This window comes from Hypanus sabinus, chromosome 4 (genome assembly GCF_030144855.1).
Source record: "Hypanus sabinus isolate sHypSab1 chromosome 4, sHypSab1.hap1, whole genome shotgun sequence".
NCBI classification, from domain to species: domain Eukaryota; kingdom Metazoa; phylum Chordata; class Chondrichthyes; order Myliobatiformes; family Dasyatidae; genus Hypanus; species Hypanus sabinus.
Window position 1 is genome coordinate 97,027,887 of NC_082709.1, and position 22,872 is coordinate 97,050,758.

General features: G+C 42.6%; 1 protein-coding gene across 2 annotated transcripts in view; it reads right to left on the bottom strand.

Moving 5' to 3' along the window:
* The window catches only part of ace2 (angiotensin I converting enzyme 2), a 209,307-nt gene that overhangs the window by 89,787 nt on the left and 96,648 nt on the right, over positions 1 to 22,872 (bottom strand). For both annotated transcript variants that reach the window (XM_059967697.1, XM_059967698.1), the window contains exons 12-15: positions 22,230 to 22,352; positions 14,688 to 14,866; positions 14,254 to 14,312; positions 5,370 to 5,470 (exon numbers count right to left, since the gene is read on the bottom strand). In XM_059967697.1, the coding sequence (XP_059823680.1) occupies positions 5,370 to 5,470; positions 14,254 to 14,312; positions 14,688 to 14,866; positions 22,230 to 22,352 (462 nt within the window). The remainder of the gene's footprint in view (positions 1 to 5,369; positions 5,471 to 14,253; positions 14,313 to 14,687; positions 14,867 to 22,229; positions 22,353 to 22,872) is intronic.

Here is a 22,872-nt window from a genome sequence, read left to right on the forward strand (position 1 = left end):
GTCCTCAATGAATACTTCTCTTTGGTATTCACCAATGAGAGGGAACTTGATGATGGTGAGGACAATATGAGTGAGGTTGTTGTTCTGGAGAGGAGGTATTGGAGTTGTTGAAATACATTAGGACGGTTAAGTCCCCAGGGCCTGACGGAATATTCTCCAGGTTGCTCCATGAGGCGAGGGAAGAGATTGCTGAGCCTCTGGCTAGGATCTTTATGTCCTCGTTGTCCACAGGAATGGTACCAGAGGATTGGAGGGAGGTGAATGTTGTCCCCTTGTTCAAAAATGTAATAGGGATAATCTGGGTATTTATAGACCAGTGAGCCTTACGTCTGTGGAGGGAAAGCTGTTGGAAAAGATTCTTAGAGATAGAATCTATGGGCATTTAGAGAATCATGGTCTGACCAGGGACAGTCAGAATGGCTTTGTGAATGGCTGATCATGTCTAACAAAGTCAATAGAGTTCTTTGAGGAGGTGACCAGGTGTATTAATATTAATATGTTAGGTATTAATATTGAAGTAGTAAAATGGATTCAACAGTGGCTGGATGGGAGATGCCAGAGAGTAGTGGTGGATAACTGTTTGTCAGGTTGGAGGCCAGTGACTAGTGGTGTGCCTCAGGGATCTGTACTGGGTCCAGTGTTGTTTGTCATTTACATTAATGATCTGGATGATGAGGTGGTAAATTGAATTAGTAAGTATGCAGGTGATACTCAGGTAGGTGGATAATGAAATAGGTTTTCAAAGCTTGCAGAGAGATTTAGGCCAGTTATAAGAGTGGGCTGAATGATGGCAGATGGAGTTTAATGCTGATAAGTGTGAGGTGCTACATTTTGGTAGGAATAATCCAAATAGGACATACATGGTAAATGGTAGGGCATTGAAGAATGCAGTAGAACAGAGTGATCTAGGAATAATGGTGCATAGTTCCCTGAAGGTGGAATCTCATGTGGATAGGGTGGTGAAGAAAGCTTTTGGTATGTTGGCCTTTATAAATCAGAGCATCGAGTATAGAAGTTGGGATGCAATGTTAAAATTGTACGAGGCATTGGTAAGGCTGAATTTAGAGTATTGTGTACAGGTCTGGTCACCGAATTATAGGAAAGATGTCAACAAAATAGAGAGAGTACAGAGAAGATTTACTAGAATGTTACCTGGGTTTCAGCACCTAAGTTATAGGGAAAGGTTGAACAAGTTAGGTCTTTATTCTTTGGAGTGTAGAAGGTTGAGGGGGGACTTGATAGAGGTATTTAAAATTATGAGGGGGACAGATAGAGTTGATGTGGATAGTCTTTTTCCATTTAGAGTAAGGGAAACATAGAAACATAGAAAATAGGTGAAGAAGTAGGCCATTCGGCCCTTCGAGCCTGCACCGCCATTCAGTATGATCATGGCTGATCATCCAACTCAGAACCCTGTACCTGCTTTCTCTCCATACCCCCTCATCCCTTTAGCCACAAGGGCCATATCTAACTTCTTCTTAAATATAGCCAATGAACCGGCCTCAACTGTTTCCTGCGGCAGAGAATTTCACAGATTCACCACTCTCTGTGTGAAGAAGTTTTTCCTCATCTCAGTCCTAAAAGGCTTCCCCTTTATCCTTAAACTGTGACCCCTCGTTCTGGACTTCCCCAACATCGGAACCAATTTTCCTGTCCAATCCGTTTAGAATTTTATACGTTTCAATAAGATCGCCCCTCAATCTTCTAAATTCCAGTGAGTATAAGCCTAGTCGATCCAGTCTTTCTTCATATGAAAGTCCTGCCATCCCAGGAATCAATCTGGTGAACCTTCTCTGTACTCCTTCTATGGCAAGAATGTCTTTCCTCAGATTAGGGGACCAAAACTGCGCACAATATTCTAGGTGTGGTCTCACCAAGGCCCTGTACAACTGCAGTAGAAACTCCCTGCTCCTGTACTCAAATCCTTTTGCTATAAATACCAACATACCATTTGCCTTTTTCACCGCCTGCTGTACTTGTATGCCCACCTTCAATGACTGGTGTACAATGACACCCATGTTTCGTTGCCCGCTCACCTAACCTATCCAAGTCACCCTGCATCTTCTTAGCATCCTCCTCATAGCTAACACTGCCGCCCAGCTTCGTGTCATCCGCAAACTTGGAGATGCTGCATTTAATTCCCTCGTCTAAATCATTAATATATATTGTAAACAACTGGGGTCCCAGCACTGAGCCTTGCGGTACCCCACTAGTCACTGCCTGCCATTCTGAAAAGGTCCCATTTACTCCCACTCTTTGCTTCCTGTCTGCCAACCAATTCTCTTTCCACATCAATACCATAGCCCCAATACCGTGTGCTTTAAGTTTGCACACTAATCTCCTGTGTGGGACCTTGTCAAGCCTTTTGAAAATCTAAATATACCACATCCACTGGCTCTCCCCTATCCACTCTACTAGTTACATCTTCAAAAAATTCTATAAGATTCGTCAGACATGATTTTCCTTTCACAAATCCATGCTGACTTTGTCCGATGATTTCACCTCTTTCCAAATGTGCTGTTATCACATCTTTGATAACCGACTCTAGCATTTTCCCCACCACCGATGTCAGACTAACCGGTCTATAATTCCTCAGTTTCTCTCTCCCTCCTTTTTTAAAAAGTGGGGTTACATTAGCCACCCTCCAATCCTCAGGAACTAATCCAGAATCTAAGGTGTTTTGAAAAATTATCACTAATGCATCCAGTATTTCTTCGGCTACTTCCTTAAGCACTCTGGGATGCAGACCATCTGGCCTTGGGGATTTATCTGCCTTTAATCCCTTCAATTTACCTAACACCACTTCCCTACTAACATGTATTTCCCTCAGTTCCTCCATCTCACTAGACCCTTGGTCCCTTACTATTTCTGGAAGATTATTTATGTCCTCCTTAGTGAAGACAGAACCAAAGTAGTTATTCATTTGGTTTGCCATGTCTTTGTTCTCTATGATCTATTCACCTGTTTCTGACTGTAAAGGACCTACATTTGTCTTGACCAATCTTTTTCTTTTCACGTGTCTATAAAAGCTTTTACAGTCAGTTTTTATGTTCCCTGCCAGCTTTCTCTCATAATCTTTTTTCCTTTTTCTAATTAAGCCCTTTGTCCTCCTTTGCTGGTCCCTGAATTTCTCCCAGACCTCAGGTGTGCTGCTTTTTTTGCTAATTTATATGTTTCTTCTTTGGACTTGATACTACCCCTAATTTTCCTTGCCAACCATGGGTGCACTACCTTCCCTGGTTTATTTTTTTGCCAAACTGGGATGAACAATTGTTGTAGTTCATCCATGTGATCTTTAAATGCTTGCCATTGCATATCCACCATCATCCCTTTGAGTATCACTTGCCAGTCTGTCTTAGCTAATTCACGTCTCATACCTTCAAAGTTACTCTTCTTTAAGTTCAGAACCTTTGTTTCTGAATTAACTACGTCACTCTCCATCTTAATGAAGAATTCCACCATATTATGGTCACTCTTACCCAAGGGGCCTCGCATGACAAGATTGCTAACTAACCCTTTGTCATTAAAAGTAATGACGGTTGATAAAGTTTATGTTCTTTGTTATTTAAAGAGTTGTGGATAGTTTGTGGTGAAGTGTATTTAAAGCAGTTGATGGCATAGGTAGATTCTGACTGTATGTTGCACTTTAATGTAATATAGTTGTTGTAGTTTTACTTTTGCAAGTATTTATGATGTAAATGTGATGCCAAGGAGACAAATACTGTATATATTTTGTATTGTTTTATCAACAGTTTTCACCATACATTAATGTGGAAGAGTGTACAGTAAATGGTTAATCTTACTGGGATCGCGCCTCATTGACCGGTTTATACTTGGTGTTTAGTTCAGAGTTTTTTACACCTGTGTGAGAAGACTACAGTTTCTATGAATTCATCTGGCTCATTTCATGTGGCACCAGAGGTCACTCCCCTCGTTGTCTTGTATTTTAATGTCTTACTTAACTCCCTATGCTCATTCTACAGGCCCTCATCCTTTGTGCCAATCTGTGGTAGTTCATCCTCTTCCCAAGAACTATATCTGTAGCCGTCCAGAAATATGTTTGACCCCGGCAGCGGGAGGGAACACACAATAGTGATGACTTTTCTGCAGCCACTGAATCTCTCTTCAAAAATTAAACAGTTTAAATTTTATGTGATAAAGATGTTGAAACTTCCAGAGGGTTTTGCAGAAGGTGTGGATCAATAACCATGCTGAAATGAATAAATGAGGAGGAAGTAATTCACACAGAGGGCTGATAAGATTCAGAATGCAACAGGGGTGTGAAATTATGTCGAATAGGGAACTATCAGCAGGTAACTGAGGAGATAGCTGGCAGCTGGGCTGGTAAATTCACTAACTTGAGGTCACTGTTATCTGTTGCTGCCAGATTATGATGAACAAGTACAGTCTGTGGTCAGAGGAAGCTGAAAGGTGGAGCAGTGGCCCAGCAGGTAGTTCTGCTGACACCCAGCTCCAGAGACCAGGATTTGATCTAACCCCTGGTGCTACCTGCGTGGAATTCTCCCTCTAACTGCATGTGTTTCCCTCAACAGCTCCATTTCCTCACATGTTCTAAATCTAATCTAGACTGGTCGGTTAATTGATCATTGTGCTCCTAGCATGGGTGGGTCATAGACAGTCTTTGGAAATGCAGTGAACATCACATTCTCATCTCAGACATCACAGTTAAACTTCATCCTAAGGCAGTGCGAGTGTAGTTGTGTTGTACATTCATAAACTCCTCATCAGGTTGCACAGGATGCCTATTCTGATTTAATCCTTTTATTCCTCCTTTGACATTTCCTCTCTATATTTTCTTTTCCAACTTTCACATCTAAAGGTTCATCCAAAGACAGGGCATACTTTTTCAGTATGAACTCATGTTATTATCCACAACCTCTTCATTGCCTTTCCACCTTTTTAAAAATTCTGTTATTTCTGTTGTGTAACTGCTTTCTTCCACAGAACTAGTCAAGGACCAATGTGATTACAAGAGCTTCCTTCCCAGTTATAGTATCTGATTACAATGGGCTCCAAATGAGTTAGGCCTCTAACCTCTTATCCATTTATGTGAATTCACTGTTTCTTTTACTGACTCGTAAGGAGATGTTCAACAAGTTCACCTGGTTCCTGCCTCAAATTTGGAAATGTTGATCCAATGGTCTGATTTCACCTTCTGTGAGGCAGCAGCAACAACTCAGCCTTAAATAGCATACAGGAGCAAAAACAATACAGCTCCCTATATATTCCTGTAATAGTATAACATTTACCTAACCCAGCATCATTAGCATTCACTTGGCTTAAAACCTAATCTCTAAGCAAGTCGGCAGTGTAAAAGAGAGAAACATAAAGAGACGGATGTAACATACACAAAGTTGGTAGGCTGGTCTTTTGATTCTTGCCAGTATTTTCTCATTGAAAATGCCACAGTTGATTGGAAAAAGTACTTTTCACTTGAATCCCATGTATACTGAAATCAAATTACAGTGCACTGTTAACATTCTCACCCTGTGCTTTCAAAGATATAACAGACAAAATATTATTATTGGAACCAAACACATTAACTACAGCATGAAATATTAAACCCATAGTAAACAACTTCTACAGAACTGCACATGTGTACTTCCAATTGACTCACTATAAAACGAATGTGGAGGACTTGCCTAGGGTGCAGAAATGGCCCACCAAGATTTTACCAGGATGATAAGAAGAAATTGGACAAACTCAAATTGTTATCTCTTAAGCATCGGAAGTTGAGGGGAGACCAAAAGACCATAAGATGTAGGAGCAGAATTGAACCATTTGGCCCATCGAGTCGGCTCTGCCATTTCATCATGGCTGATCCAATTTTCCTCTCAGCCCTACTCTCCTGCTTTCTCTCTGAATCACCTTCATGCTCTGATCAATCAAGAATCTATTAACCTCTGCCTTAAATATACCTAATGACTTGGCCTCTAAAGCTGCCTGTGGTAAAGAATTCCACAGGTTCACTAATCTCTGGCTAAAGAAATTCCTCCTTTTCTTCATTCTAAAAGGATGCTCCTCTATTCTGAGGCTATGTCCTCTGGACTTAGAATCTCCCACCATTGAAAGCATTCTCTCCATGTCCACTCTATCAAGGCTTTTCACCATTTGGTTTCAATGAGATCCCTCCTCATTCTTCTGAATTTCAGTGAATACAGGCTCAGAACCATCATACGCTCTTCATGTGACAAGACATTCAATCATTTTTGTGAACCACCTTTGAACCCTCTTTTAGCACATCCTCTCTAAGATAAGTGCCCAAACCTGCTCACAATACTTCAAGTGAGGCCTCACCAGTGCTTTGTAAAGTTTCAACATTACATTCTTGCTTTGATTTTCTAGTCCTCTTGAAATGAACGTTGATATTGCATTTGCCTTCTTCACCACAAACTCAAACTGCAAATTAACCTTTAGGGAATCCTGAACAAGGACTCCTGAGTCCCTTTGCACCTCAGTTTTTTTTTTATTTTCTCTCCATTTAGTAAATAATCAACCCTTTCATTTCTTCTACAAAATTCATGAGCATGCATTTCCCAACACTCAATTCCATCTGCCATTTCTGTGCCCATTCTCCTATCTAAGTCCTTCTGTAGCCTCTCTACTTCCTCAAAACCTCCATATTCCTTCATATTGTCTATAAATTGGCAACAAAGCCATCAATTCTATCATCCAAATATAATGTAAAAAGAATTGGTCCCAACACAAACCCCTATGGAACCTCAGTAACCAACTGGTAACCAACTGGTAACCAACTAGAAAAGGCTTCCTTTATTCCCACTATATGCCTCCTGCCAATCAGACAACCTATGCTAGAATCTTTCCTGTAATACCTTGGCTTCATAACAACCTCATGTGTGACACCTTGTCAAAGGCCTTCTGAAATTCCAAGTAAACAACATTAACCAATTCTCCTTTGTCTATCCTGCAAGCTATTTCTTCCCTTGAGGAAACCATGTTGACTATTGCCTATTTTATTAGGTGCCTCCAAGTACCCTGAGATCTCATCCTTAATAATTAATTCCAACGTTTTCTCAACTACTGAGGTCAGACCAACTGGTCTATAGTTTACTTTCTTCTGCCTCTCTCTCTTCTTGAAGAATGGAGTAACATTTGCAATTTTCTATTCTTCTGGAACCATTCCAGAATCTAGCGATTCTTGAAAGATCATTACTAATGCCTGCACAATCTCTTCAGCCGCCTCTTTCAGAATTCTGGGGTGTACACCAACTGCTCCAGGTGACTTATCTACGTTCAGACCTTTTTAGTTTTTCAGAAAACTTCTCTCTAGTAATGGTAACTTCACATACCACATGCTCCCTGACACCTGGAACTTCCACCATACTTCCACAGTGAAGACTGATACAAGGTACCTATTCAATTCATACACTATTTTGTTGTCCCCCATTACTACCTCTCCAGCATCATTTTCCAGCAGTCTGATATCCACTCTCGCCTCTCTTTTACACTTTATGTATCTGAAGAAATTTTTGGTATCCTCTTTAATGTTACTGGCTCGATTACTTTCGTATTCCATCTTTACCTTCTTAATGGCTTTTTTTTAGTTGCCTTCTGTTGGTTTTTAAAACCTTCCTAATCCTCTAACTTCCCATTAATTATTTCTCTATTATATGCCCTCTGATATGGAGACCAGAGAAAAAATTATAAATTTATAAGAGGCGTACCTAAGGTATATAGAGTCTTTTTTCCAGACTTGAAATGTCAAATTTCAAACTGTGTGGAATGAGCTTCCTGTAGAAGTAGTAGAGGCCAGTTCAGTTGTGTCATTTAAGGTAAAATTGGATAGGTATATGGACAGGAAAGGAGTGGAGGGTTATGGGCTGAGTGCAGGTAGGTGGGACTAGGTGAGATTAAGCGTTCGGCACGGACTAGGAGGGTCAAGATGGCCTGTTTCCGTGCTGTGATTGTTATATGGTTATAAATACCAGAGGGCATATTCAATAGAGTCAATGTGCAAAGGATGTTTCCTATGATATGCGAGTCTAAGACCAGAAGACATAGCCTCAGGATTTGGGAGATCCTTCTTTAGCCAGATCGTGGTGAATCTGTGAAAGTTGATGTCACAGGTGGTTGAGGAGCCAAGTCAATGGGTACATTTAAGGCAGAGGTTGATAGATTCTTGACTTGTCAGGGCATAGACAATAGACAATAGGTGCAGAAGTAGACCATTCGGCCCCTCGAGTCTGCACCGCTATTCTGAGATCATGGCTGATCATTCACTATCAATACCCAGTCCCTGCCTTGTCTCCATATCCCTTGATTCCCCTATCCATCAGATATCTATCTAGCTCCTTCTTGAAAGCATCCAGAGAATTGGCCTCCACCGTCTTCCAAGGCAGTGCATTCCACACCTCCACAACTCTCTGGGAGAAGAAGCTCTTCCTCAACTCTGTTTTAAATAACTGACCTCTTATTCTCAATCCATGTCCTCTGGTGCTGGACTCTCCCAACATCTGGAACATATTTCCTGCCTCAATCCTATCAAATCCTTTAATTATCTTAAACGTTTCAATCAGATCCCCTCTCAATCTCCTCAATTCCAGCGTGTACAAGCCCAATCTCTCCAATCTCTCTGCGTAAGACAGCCCTGCCATCCCAGGAATCAACCTAGTGAATCTACGCTGCACTTCCTCAATTGCCAGAATGTCCTTCCTTAAACCTGGAGACCAAAACTGTACACAATATTCCAGGTGTGGTCTCACCAGGGCCCTGTACAAATGCAAAAGGACATCCTTGCTCTTGTAAATGCAAAAGGACATCCTTGCTCTTGCTCAAGGAAGGACATTCCTTCCTTGGCATGAAGGAATATGGGGAGAAGGCAGGAGATTGGGGCTGAGAGGAAAATTGGACCAGCCATGACGGAATGGCCTAACTCTGCTCCTATATCTTATGGTCCTATATTTTATAAAGTGCATGTTTTCAAATGTAACACCTACAGCCCTGTATTCATCATACTTTTCGATTTTGCCCCCGTGTTAATCATTAAAAGATAATGACTCTGATGGCAATTAAACTAATTACACTTGTCAGCAAAATGGGGAGCTTTGATGAGTTACATGCAATTAATTTAATTAAGACTAACATACAATGTCCAGCGGGCAACGGAGTGAGAGGCAGCAGAGTGATAGGGTTTTGGTCAATGGGCTTAGGCAGTAATGGGATGAGGCGAGGTAGGTTTTACCTTTGTTAATTGAGGAAAGGAGGAAGTATGTGTTGTGAGGCCAGTTTTCTGTGCTCGGTGTCAGATGTGGGAGGTTCTGGAGTCTCCCAGCTTCCCAGACAGCCATATCTGCACCCGGTGTGTCAAGCTGCAGTTGCTAAGGGACTGAATTAGGGAACTGGAGATGCAGCTTGATAACCTTTGCCTGGTCAGGGAGAGTGAGGAGGTGATAGAGAGGAGCTATAGGCAGGTGGTCACTCTGGGGCCACGGGAGACAGACAAATGGGTCACAGTCAGGAAGGGGAAGGGGAAGAGTCAGGTACTAGAGAGTACCCCTGTGGCTGTACCCCTTGACGATAAGTACTCCTGTTTGAGTACTGTTGGGGGAAGTAACAGTGGTCGCACCTCTGGCACAGGGTCTGGCCCTGTGGCTCAGAAGGGTAAGGAAAAGAAGAGGAAGGCAGTAGTGATAGGGGACTTTATAGTTACAAGGTCAGACAGGTGATTCTATGGATGCAGGAAAGAAACTCGGTTAGTAATTTGCCTTCAGGTGCCAGGGTCTAGGATGTTTCAGATTGTGTCCAAGATATCCTGCGGTGGGAAGGAGAACAGCCAGAGGTCGTGGTACATATTGGTACTAATGATATAGGTAGGAAAAAGGAAGAGGTCCTGAAAAAAGTCTACAGGGAGTTAGGAAGGAAATTGAGAAGCAGGACTGCAAAGGTAGTAATCTTGGGATTACTGCCTTTGCCACGCGACAGTTAGAACAGGAATAGAATGAGGTGGAGGATAAATGCATGGCTGAGGGATTGGAGCAGGGGGCAGGGATTCAGATTTCTGGATCATTGGGACTTCTTTTGGGGCAGGTGTGACCTGAACAAAAAGGACAGGTTGCACTTGAATCCCAGGGTGACCAATATCCTGGCAGGGAGGTTTGCTAAGGCTACTGGGGAGATTTTAAACTAGAATTGTTGGGAGATGAGAAGAGACTGGGGAGGAGGCAGCTGGCTCACAAATAGAGAAAGCTTGGAGACAGTGTGAGAAGGAGGATAGGCAGGTGATAGAGAAGGGACGCGCTCAGACCAAAGGTTTTTGGATGTGTCTATTTTAACACAAGGAGTGTTGTGAACAAAGCAGATGAGCTTAGAGTGTGGATCAGTACTTGAAGATATGATGTGGTGACCATTACAGAGACTTGGATGGCTCAGGGACAGGAATTGTCATTTCAAGTGCTGGGTTTTAGATGTTTCAGAAAGGACAGGGAGAGAGGCAAGAGAGGTGAGGGCGTGGCACTGTTGATCAGAGATAGTATCACGGCTGCAGAAAAGGTGGATGCCATGGAGGGATTGTCTACAGAGTCTATGTTGATGGAGGTTAGGTACAGGAAGGGGTCAATAACTTCACTGGGTGTTTTTTAACAGGCTGCCAAATAGCAACAGGGATATCGAGGAACAGGTAGGGAAGCAGATCTTGGAAAGGTGTAATAATAACAGAGTTGTCATGATGGGAGATTTTAATTTCCCAAGTATCAATTGGCATCTCCCTAGAGCAAGGGGTTTAGATGGGGTGGAGTTTGTTAGGTGTGTTTGGGAAGGTTTCTTGACACAATATGTAGATAAGCCTACAAGAGGAGAGGCTGTACTTGATTTGGTATTGGGAAATGAACCTGGTCAGGAGTCAGATCTCTCAGTGGGAGAGCATTTTGCAGTTAGTGATCATAAGTCTATCTCCTTTAAAATAGCATTGGAGAGAGATAGGAACAGATGTTAGAAAAGCATTTAATTGGAGTAAGGGGAATTATGAGGCTATCAGGCAGCAACTTGGAAGCTTAAATTGGAAGCAGTTGTTCTCAGGGAAAAGTACGGAAGAAATGTGGCAAACATTCAGGGAATATTTGTGTGGAGTTCTGCATAGGTACATTCCAATGAGATAGGGAAGTTATGGTAGGGTACTGGAACTGTGATGTATAAAGGCTGTAATAAATCTAGTCAAGAAGAAAAGAAAAGCCTACAAAGGTTCAAAGAGCTAGGAAATGTTAGAGATCTAGAAGATTATAAGGCTAATAGGAAGGAGTTTAAGAAGGAAATTAGGAGAGCCAGAAGGGGCTATGAGAAGGCCTTGGCAAGCAGAATTAAAGAAAACCCTAAGGCATTCTACAAGTATGTGAACAGCAAGAGGATAAGATGTGAAAGAATAGGACCTATCAAGTGTGACAGTGGAAAAATGTGTATGGAATCAGAGGAAATAGCAGAGGAATAAATGAATACTATATTGTACTTAATGAATCAGTATTTACTACATAAAAGGATCTTAATGATTGTGGTGATGACTTGCAGCAGACTGAAAAGCTTGAGCAAGTAGATATTAAGAAAGAGGATGTGCTGGAGCTTTTGAAAAGCATCAAGTTGGATAAGTCACAGGGACCGGATGAGGTGTACCCTAGACTAACTGTGGGAGGTGAGGGAATAGATTGCTGAGCCTCTGGTGATGATCTTTGCATCATCAATGGGACAGGAGAAGTTCTGGAGGATTGGAGGGTTGCGAATGTTGTTCCTTTATTCAAGAAAGGGAGTAGAGATAGTCCAGGAAGCAATAGACCAGTGAGTCTTACCTCAACAGTTGGTAAGTTGATGGAGAAGATCCTGAGAGGTAGGATTTATGAACATTTGGAGAGGTATAACATGATAAGGAATAGTCATCATGGCTTTGTCAAGGGCAGGTCATTCCTTATGAGCCTGATTGAATTTTTTGAGGAAGTGACTAAACACATTGATGAAGGAAGAGTGGTAGATGTAGTGTATATGGATTTCAGCAAGGAATTTGATAAGGCACCCCATGCAAGGCTTATTGAGAAAGTAAGGAGGCATGGGATCCAAGGGGACATTGCTTTGTGGATCCAGAACTGGGTTGCCCACAGAAGGCAAAAAGTGGTTACAGACGGGTCATATTCTGTATTCTGCATGGAGATCAGTCACCAGGGAAGTGCCTGAGGGATCTGTTCTGGGACCCTTACTCTTTGTGATTTTTATAAATGACCTGGATGAGGAAGTGGAGGGATGGGTTAGTAGGTTTGCAGATGACACAAAGGTTGGAGGTGTTGTGGATAGTGTGGAGGGCTGTCAGAGGTTACAGCGGGATATTGATAGGATGCAAAACTGGGCTGAGAAGTGGCAGATGGAGTTCAACCCAGATAAGTGTAAAGTGGTTCATTTTGTTAGGTCAAATATGATGGCAGAATATAGTATTAATGGTAAGACTCTTGACAGTGTGGAGGATCAGAGGGATCTTGGTGTCCAAGTCCATAGCACATTCAAAACAGCTGTGCAGGTTGACTCTGTGGTTAAGATGGTGTATTGGCCTTCACCAATCGTGGAACTGAATTTAGAAGCCGAGAGGTAATGCTGCAGCTATATAGGACCCTGGTCAGACCCCACTTGGAGTACTGTGCTCAGTTCTGGTCACCTCACTTTAGGAAGGATGTGGAAGCCATAGGAAGGGTGCATAGGAGATTTACAAGGACGTTGCCTGGATTGGGGAACATGCCTTTGAGAATAGGTTGAGTGAACTTGGCCTTTTCTCCTTGGCGTGATGGAGGATGAGAGGTGACCTGATAGATGTGTATAAGATGATGAGAGGCATTGATCGTGTGGATAGTCAGAGGCTTTTTCCCAGGGCTGAAATGGTTCCCACAAGAAGACACAGGTTTAAGATGCTGGGAAGTAGGTACAGAGGAGATGTCAGGGGTAAGTTTTTCACTCAGAGAGTGGTGAGTGTGTGGAATGGGCTGCCAGCAACGGTGGTGGAAGCGGACGTGATAGGTACATGGAGCTTAGAAAAATAGAGGGCTATGGTAAGCCTAGTAATTTCTAAGGTAGGGACATGTTCGACAAAACTTTGTGGGTTAAAGGTCCTGTATTGTGCTGAAGGTTTTCTTTGTTTCTATGTTTCTATAATTACATCTGTTCTATAATGTTGTTGCATAAAATGACACTGTTCTTTTGATGAACTTTCACTGCACTGAGTTACAACACAGTATGGTGACCAGAGGTGAGAGAAAGCATGATTCATTGAGGTTTACACCTTGCTGGGGCTGAGGAGGACGCATTGTGAAAGAATATGAGGGATTCATTCTGATTCATTCAAAGCTTCTGGGAGCAGGCAGTTAAATATTATTGACAGTCTGAAAATCTAAAAATTGCAGATGCTGAAAATTTGAAACAGAAAACACACAATCTGCTAGAGGACCTCAGTGGTGTCTGTGGGATGAAAGGAATTGTTGATATTTTGGATCAAAACCCTACATTATGTTTTTTAAGCTGATCCATGGACATTTAAGCTGAACCATGAACCATTCTCTCAGATGCTGCTTGACCTACTGAGGTTCTCCGCTGATTTGATTGCTGATAAAAACAATAGTATGGTGGAAACAGTCAGAACTAGTTCTGATGGAGAAGCATTAACATGAAATATTAACTCTGTTACTCACCACAAGTGTTGCCTGACCTGGTGAGTATTCCTCACATTCTATGGTATATGTATTAAAAGTAAGGTTAAAAAGTGTTCCCATTTTGTTCATAAATGATTTTGCTTATAGAACATAGAACATGTACAACATAGGACAGGCCTTTCAGCCCACAGTATTGTGCCATTCTAATTAAATTAGTAATCAAATGGTCAACTAAACTAATCCCCTTTGCCTTCCAGTTTCCTCATGTTCATGTGCCTACCTTTTAAACGTCTCTAATGTATCTGCCTCTACCACCACCTCAGTCATTGTATTCCAGGTACCCACCACTCTGTGGAAAAAAAAACTTGTCCTTTGGAATTAACCCCTCTCACCTTAAATGCATGCTTATTTTTGTAAGCTAAATTGCTGGGAAGTAACACCTTGGATACCCAATCCTTCTGATTTACTATTGTCTAAACAAGCTACTTTATTTCACCATCCTACAGCCTGGCACACACAAACCCATGCTCTGGGGACCAAGACTGAACCACAATCTGAGGATTCACAGGGAAATTTTTGGAAATATTGAGAAGGTAAGTCTTACGGCATTTTCTCCGAGAGCAGCATTCAGGCTGATCCGTACTTTAAATGAATCTTTTAGATCTGAGAAAAAAAGAGGGCATAAAATGTGATTCAGACGATGAACAAAAATTTGAAAGTTAGAAGTCTGAAACACACATACATTTAAGTGTAGCGTGTTTAAACCCTTTTGTTCTCTGCCTGTTTTCTCATCATCCACACAGAATTTTCCATCCATTGTAACTTCCCATTGTTGCAACCTACAGATCCTGTCTCTGCAATCTACCATTTCAATTTTTTTCCCTCTCCTGATCCTCCAGCATTGCCTTTGTCTCATTGCAGTTTTTACTACCAGAACTATTAACAACAGCTGCTCTTGTCAGGAAAGCCGAATGCAGTCACTAGCAATGAAAACTGTAGAGTTAGTAACCATGTTGTTTCATTAATCACTTCACTTACATGGGCTCCAGTTGGTGTCCCAGCCAACAAATCTAGCATTGTTCTGATTATCTTTCTTCAGCCAAGTATATAAGGGTTCAAAGTAGTTCAGGAGAGGTGTGGCATTCATTCTGGTCTGTCCAGTTACTTGCCAAAGTGCCTCGGTCCATGGTTTGGAGCTCCCGAGTTTGAGCATGTTACTGGAAGAGACAACAAAGGCAAACATGTTTTTACAGAGTTCTATAGTTCCATATTGCTTCATATTAAGATTTCTAGTTAAGTATGTAAAAATAGGTAAAGTCAGTTCAGAAAAGGAACTGTTGGCAAAGCTAAATGCCATCACAAAGATGTGAAAGATGGAAACAGTACACAACATGCATACGCTTGGATAAGAATGCACAAGGCACGGTCAATAAGTCAGCAAATTACACTAAAGTAAGTTGGCCTGTAGGCAACAAAGGTGGTTATTAGGAATTACAGATCAACTGAGTAAGGTTAATGCAGGTTAATTCAGATAAGTGTGAGTTCTTTACATTTTGGTGACACAAATGAAGATAGGACTTTCACAGTGAAGAGCAGGGCTTTGGGTAGTGTTATAGAACAGAGGGACTGCAGGTAGACAGGGTGGTGAAAAAGCCTTTGAGTGTGTCATGGCACTGAGTATAGAACTTGTGATGTTAGATTGTAATTGTATTAGACATTACATTTGGAATATTGTGTCCAGTTGTGGTTGTCTTGCTATAAGGGGGTTTGGAAAGAATGCAAATATACACAGTATATACACAAAGATGTTATAGAACTCAAGGGACTGAGTTATAGAGAGAGGTTGAGCAGGCTAGGTCTTTGTTTATTGGAGTATAGGAAAGTGAGAAGTGATCTTATAGGGGTGTATAAAATCAAGACAGGAATAGATCAATGGGGAATCAGAAGGGAACGATTGAATAGGAAATTGAGGGGCAACCTCTTCAACCAGAATGTGGTGTGTATATGAAGTGAGCTTCCAGAGGAAGTGGAAGGGCATTAACAACACTTAATGCACTGGACAGGAATAATTTAGAGGGATATAGCAAAACACTGGTAGGTGGGACTAGATTAGATGGAAATCTTGTTAAGCATGGACCAATTGGACCAAAGAAACTGTTTCCATACTGTTGACCTTATGACTCAGTGGAAGAAGAATGACAAGATGCCTTGTGTAGAGAGGGTCTTTAAATGAAAGAGTAAACAGACAGACATACTTTATTGATCCCGAGGAAAATTGGGTTTCATTACAGTCGCACCAACCAAGAATAGTGTAGAAAAATAGCAATATAAAACCATAAATAATTAAATAATAATAAGTAAGTTATTCCAAGTGGAAATAAGTCCAGGACCAGCCTATTGGCTCAGGGCGTCTGACACTCTGAGGGAGGAGTTGTAAAGTTTGATGGCCACAGGCAGGAATGACTTCCTATGTTACATCTCAGTGTTACATCTCGGTGGAATGAGTCTCTGGCTGAATGTACTCCTGTGCCTAACCAGTACATTATGGAGTGGATGTGAGTCATTGACTAAGATGGCATGCAATTTGGACAGCATCCTCTTTTCAGACACCACCGTCAGAGATTCCAGTTCCACCCTACAATATCACTGGTCTTACCAATGAGTTTGTTGATTCTGTTGGTGTCTGGTACCCTCAGCCTGCTGCCCCAGCACACAACAGCAAACATGATAGCACTGGCCACCACAGACTCGTAGAACATCCTCAGCATCGTCCGGCAGATGTTAAAGGACCTCAGTCTCCTCAGGAAGTAGAGACGACTCTGACCCTTTTTGTTGACAGCCTCAGTGTTCTTTGACCAGTCCAGTTTATTGTCAATTCGTATCCCCAGGTATTTGTAATCCTCCACCATGTCCACACTGACCCCTTGGATGGAAACAGGGGTCACCGGTGCCTTAGCCCTGCTCAGGTCCACCACCAGCTCCTTAGTCTTTTTCACATTAAGCTGCAGATGATTCTGCTCACACTATGTGACAAAGTTTCCCACCGTAGCCCTGTACTCAGCCTTGTCTCCCTTGCTGATGCATCCAACTATGGCAGAGTCATCAGAAAACTTCTGAAGATGGCAAGACTCTGTGCAGTAGTTGAAGTCTGAGGTGTAGATGGTGAAGAGAAAGAGAGACAGGACAGTCCCCTGTGGAGCCCCAGTGCTGCTGACCACTCTGTCTGACACACAGTGTTGCAAGCGCTTGTACTGTGGTCTGCCAGTCAGGTAATCAATAATCCATGACACCAGGGAAGCATCCACCTGCATCACTGTCAGCTTCTCACCCAGCAGAGCAGGGCGGATGGTGTTGAACGCACTGGAGAAGTCAAAAAACATGACCATCACAGTGCTCACCAGCTTGTCCAGGTGGGCGTAGACACGGTTCAGCAGGTGGATGATGGTATGCTCAACTCCTAGTCAGGGCTGATAGGCGAACTGGAGGGGGTCTAAGTGTGGCCTAACCATAGGCCAGAGCTGCTCCAGAACAAGTCTCTCCAGGGTCTTCATGATGTGGGAGGTCAATGCCATGAGGTCTGTAGTCATTGGAGCCACTGGGGCAGGTCTTTGGTACAGGGACGAGGCAGGACGTCTTCCACAGCACAGGAACGCTCTGGAGACTCAGGCTCAGATTGAAGACACGGTGAAGCACTCCACATAGCTGAGCACCCTGGGGCTGACACCATCCGGGCCTGCAGCCTTTCTTGGGTGGAGGCGTTTCAGCTGTCTTCTCACCTGCGAACCCCACCGTGGTGGTTTCAGGTGGGGGAGGGGTGTAGTCACGAGAGCAGGGTGGGATGCTGTGAGGAGGGATAGGAGGGGAGAGTGGAGTATGTGTTGGTTGAGGGCTGACAACAGATGGGGGATGGGCAGGGGCCACAGTGTCAAATCTGTTGAAGAACAGGTTAAGTTCATTGGCTCTGTCCACACTGCCTTCGGCTCTTCTATTGCTGGTTTGCCAGAACCCAGTGATGGTCCTCATCCCACTCCAGACCTCTCTCATGTTGTTCTGCTGGAGTTTCCACTCAAGCTTCCTCCTATACATGTCTTTAGCCTCCCGGATCTTGGCTTTCAGGTCCCTCTGTATTGTCCTCAGCTCCTCCCTATTTCCTTCTCTAAACACCCTCTTTTTAGCATTCAGGATGCCCTTAATGTCCTTTGTTACCCATGGCTTGTTATTTGAATAACAAAGGACAGTTTGAGGCTGAGGCTGAGGGGTTCTGGGAAAGAACCCAAAAATGAGTGTCTAGTCCTGTGAGGATGTTGCCATCCATTGAGGAATGAAGGAGCTGTGGGATACTTACAGGCTGGCTGGATGAACACAAGCATTGTGTGACCAGTGGAGTTTACAGGGGAACAGTGTGATAATTTGAAAATAAGGGAAAACAATTTGAAGGAGCTTGGAAAGAGGAGAGTTGATCTATAGTATTATGTACAGTAAGATAATGATCTTGATGTTAGCCTATTATTGTCACGTGTACCAAGATACAGTGAAAAGGTTTTGTTTGCGTACCATCCAGACAGATAATTTCAGATTGTATAAAGGAAAAGAGAATGCAGTATGGAGTGTTACAATTAAGGAGAAAGTGCAGTGCAGTGTAGACCAACAAAATGTAAGGGCCACAGTGAGGCAGACTGAGAGACCAAGAATTCATCCTTTAGTATTTAAGAGAATCATAGCAGTGGGATAGAAACTGTCCTTGAGCTGGTCATTCGTATTCTCAAGTTTCTGTACCTTCTGCCTGATGGGGAAGAAGAATGGATGGAAGAGGTCCTCAATTACATTGGCTCTTCCCAGGTTAGCAGAGTTTTACAAGATAGATACTGTGAGAATGTTTCTCATGGTGAGGTAGTCTACAGCCTCAGGATAGTTAAACATCCATATAACCCAGATGAAGGGGGATTACTTTTGTCAAATTATGGGAATTTTTGGAATTCTCTGCTTCACACAGTTGGGCCAAATTAATAAGTACAATAATGGCTGAGATAGGAAGGTCATGGGGACCTGGCAGGACAGTGGGATGCAAGCCTGGGGTCTATATGCCTTTCTCCTGGTCCTTTTGTATGATCAACATTGAGTCCTAATGAAGGGTCTTGGCCCGAAACATCGACATTGGTTCTCCCTATAGATGCTGCCTGGCCTGCTGTGTTCCACCAGCATTTTGTGTGTGTTGTTTGAATTTCCAACATCTGCAGATTTCCCTGTGATTGATCAGCAAGGTCTGTTTCTCCAGACCACCAGCCATGGTTGAGAAATGGTCCCAGAAACCAGCAGCACGTGGGTCAATATTGTTCTCATCAGCAGAAATAGGCAGGCAGCCTAGATGAAGGGTGATAGAAGCAAGGCCAGATGGAGAAGCCTGGGAGAGGATGGAGAAAGATGTGGATGATTACTTCAGTAACAAGAGCACAAAGAAAATAGGACAGAATTGTGAGTCTATGGTCTCATGCAATCAAGGGAAGAATGTTCCATGTTGGCTTATGTGAGACATTGAGGCTGCAAGCAGTATGGGTCATACTGAATGACATGAATGGTAAGAGTCACAGAGCCATTTGACCTGTTGAGCCCAATACTGGTTTTGTGTTGGAGCAATTTGACGGTCTTGCTCATTGGTCCTCTTGTAAACTCTTTTGTTTCAGACACTTTATTCAGCTCCAATTTGAACACTGCATCCACTACTATCCCAGCAGTCCATTCCAGACTTGACTACTCCCTACCTCATGCCCCACTGCATCCTTGACTCCTCTATCACTGGCTCCTCTCTCTCTCTCTCTATCTTAATTTGAAGATCCTCTTGTAACTCCTGTATTCTTAAAAAACAACTCCAGCTTCACTAGTTTCTCCATCTCAATTCCCTCATTCCCTAGAATCATTCTGTTAAGTTTTTTCTATCTTCTCTGCAAAAACTTTACACATTTTAAAACATTCGGCCCCCAAAATATAAAAGATCATTGTAATTCTCTTGTTTGATTATCTCCCTCTTTATAAAGCTTTGTTTTCTTAACCACATATGCTACTTGCCCTGATACTTTCAACAAATTGTGCACTTATAACATCTGGGCCTCTCTAATCTTTTAGAATGGCTTCCTTTGGTTTACTTTGCCTTTTCTCATTCTTCCTGCCAAAATAGAAACACTTCACATTTCTGAGCATTATGTTTCTGTTCACACACACACACACTCAATGGCACTTCCTGTACCTAATAAAGTGGCTACTGAGTGTACATTTGTGAGTTGCAGCTGATTCACTTCAAGGTTCAATGTGTTGTGCATTCAGAGATGCCCTTCTGCACACCAATGTGTGGTTATTTGAGTTAGGATTGCTTTCCCATCAACTTGAACCTGCCTGGCCATTTTTGTTTAGAGAGAGAATGCAGAACAGGCTCTTCTGACTCAATAAGCCATGCTGCCCAACAAACCCTATTTAATCAATCACAGGATAATTTACAACGACCAATTAACCTACCAGCTATTACATCTTTGGACTGTGGGAGGAAACCAGAGACCCTGAAGGAAAGCCAAGGGGTCACAGAGAGAACATACAAACTCCTTACAGAAGGCACTAGAATTGAACTCTGAAATCAATGCCCCTAACTGTCACTAACCACTGTGCTACTACAGCCTCTGGGCCTGCACCCTCATTCTCCTCACTCTCTTATCAACAAAGCACTTTTGCCCACGGAAATGAAGATCACTGGACCTTTTTCATTTTTGGCACCATTTGCTGTAAACTCTAGAGTGTTGTATGTGAAAATCCCAGGAGATCAGCAGTTTCTGAGATACTGAAGCCATCCTGTCTGGTGCTCAGTCACTTAGGTCATATTTCTTCCCCATTCTGATGTTAGGTATGAACAACAACTGAATGTCTTGACCATGTCTGCATTGAGATGATACTACATGATTGTCTGATTAAGTATTTGCATTAGCAAGCAGGTGTAAATGATTTGGGCTAAAGTATAGGTGGGCTGATTACTAAATTGTCAAATAACACAACAATTGGCTGAGTTGTGGGTAGTGAGGAATGTTGTCAGGATAGTGAGAAAACATTAGAATATAGATCAATGGAAATGTTGTCAAAGAAATCACAATGGAATAAAAGGAATGACAGAGGCATGAGAGAGGAGCTTTCCCAGCTGGATTGGAGGGGAATACTGGTGGGGGTGATGGCAGAGATGGCTGAAGTTTCTGAGAACAGTTCATAAGGCAAAGGATATAAGAATGGGAGGGGGGTGGAATCTCATTGAAACCTACCAAATGTTGAAAGGACTGGATAGGGTGGTTGTGGAGAGGATGTTTTATACTGGGGGTATCTAGAAATAAAGGGCACAGCTTTAAAATTGAGGGGTGACCTTTTAGAACAGAAGTAAGCAGGAATATTTTTAGCCAGAAAGTAGTAAATTCATGGAATGTGGTGAAGGCCAAGTCCGTGTGTATATTCAAGGCGGAAGTTGATCATTTCCTGATTGGTCAGGGCATTAATGGATGTGGTGAGAAGGTAGGTGTATGGGGTTGAGTGGGATCCAGGATCAGCCATGATGCAATGGCGGAGCAGACATGATGGGCTGAATGGCCTAATTGTGACAATGGTGGCAATTGAGAAGCTGTATAGTAGATGCACAAATATGCAGGAATGGATGGTGAGCAGGCAGAAGAGATTTACTTTAATTTGGCATCATACTGGACATCATGGGCTGAAGTGTATTTTCTTTTTCTAACAGTTTACAGAGCTCTAACCTCTCCAAAGGTTTGCAAACACTTGGCTGTTGCTGTCAGTTGCAAACACATCTCTAATTTATATAGAGTGGAGGTATTTTTTCAGTATCTGCCTTGGTGATGCCTGACAAGTCAGGCTGCTGGAATGATTGATTCAGATTCAGATTTAGTTATCACCTGAACTCTCATAGAAACATACAGTGAAATACGTTGCTTGTGTTGACAACCGAAGGACGTGCTGGGGCTGCTGTGTAGGTGAGGGGGAGAATATGAAGAGAGCAAATGGAAAAGGAAAAATGGAAGATTCATGGATAGTGTGGATTTAGTGGGCTGATTGGTCTGTTTCAGGGCTGGATCTCTATGAGGGAAATGAAGGCATCTGATCCTCATTTAAATATTACTCCCAGATGACTAATGAGCTTTAGCAAACAGCTGGAGAATGAGCTAAGGAATTGAAATATTTTTTATGAGTTTCTAACCACAGAAATTGTATTTATTTTTGTTAGCTTGTGCATATTTACTTGTTGCAGCCAATCAGCACTAGAATATCATACCAGCAGCATGTGTTTCCCACCAACGGCCCATTGCAGTATATCTAATGGCTTCTCTTCAGGAGCATGCCATATGGAAGGAAGATTGTGGTGGAAATGTAAGTTTGCAGGTGGTAGTTGATGAAAGAAATCAATTACCAAATCAGAAACAATATCATGACATTTTGAATCTTTGCACTACGTGTCAGAATTTCTAGACAGCCTTGTTTTCAGAACAGCGTTGAGTTTGGAAGCATCCAGACACCTGTGTCCCAGGATCCAGACTGACCGCTTACCTGAGCTTTCTGCCTGCTTTTGTGGCATTGGTGATGTCACACTTGTACAGTTCACCAGTATGGCTTGCAGTTTCACACAGTGCTTCTTGGAACTGGAATTGATAGATGGTCCTGGTGAAGTACCTGGACACAATAGTACATAGAACATAAAACAATAAAGCACAGTACAGCCCACCATAGAAATATAGAAAACCTACAGTACAGTACAGGTCCACAAAGCTGTGCCGAACATGTCTTTAGCTTAGAACTACCTAGGGTTACCCATAGCTCTCTATTTTTCTGAGCTCCATGTACCTGTCCAGGATTCTCTTAAAAGACCCTATCGTATCCACCTCCACCACCATCACCAGCCGTCCATTTTACGCAGTCACACTTTCTACGTAAAAAACTTACACCTGACATCTGCTCTGTCCCTGCTTCCAAGCGTCTTAAAACTGTGCCATCTCATGCTAGCCATTTCAGCCCTGGGAAAAGCCTCTGACTATCCACATGATCAATGCCTCTCATCATCTTATACACCTCTATCAGGTCATTTCTCATTCTCCATCGCTCCAAGGAGAAAAGGCCGAGTTCACTCAACCTATTCCCATAATATTCCCCAATCCAGGCAACATCCTTGTAAATTTCCTCCTCACCCTTTCTA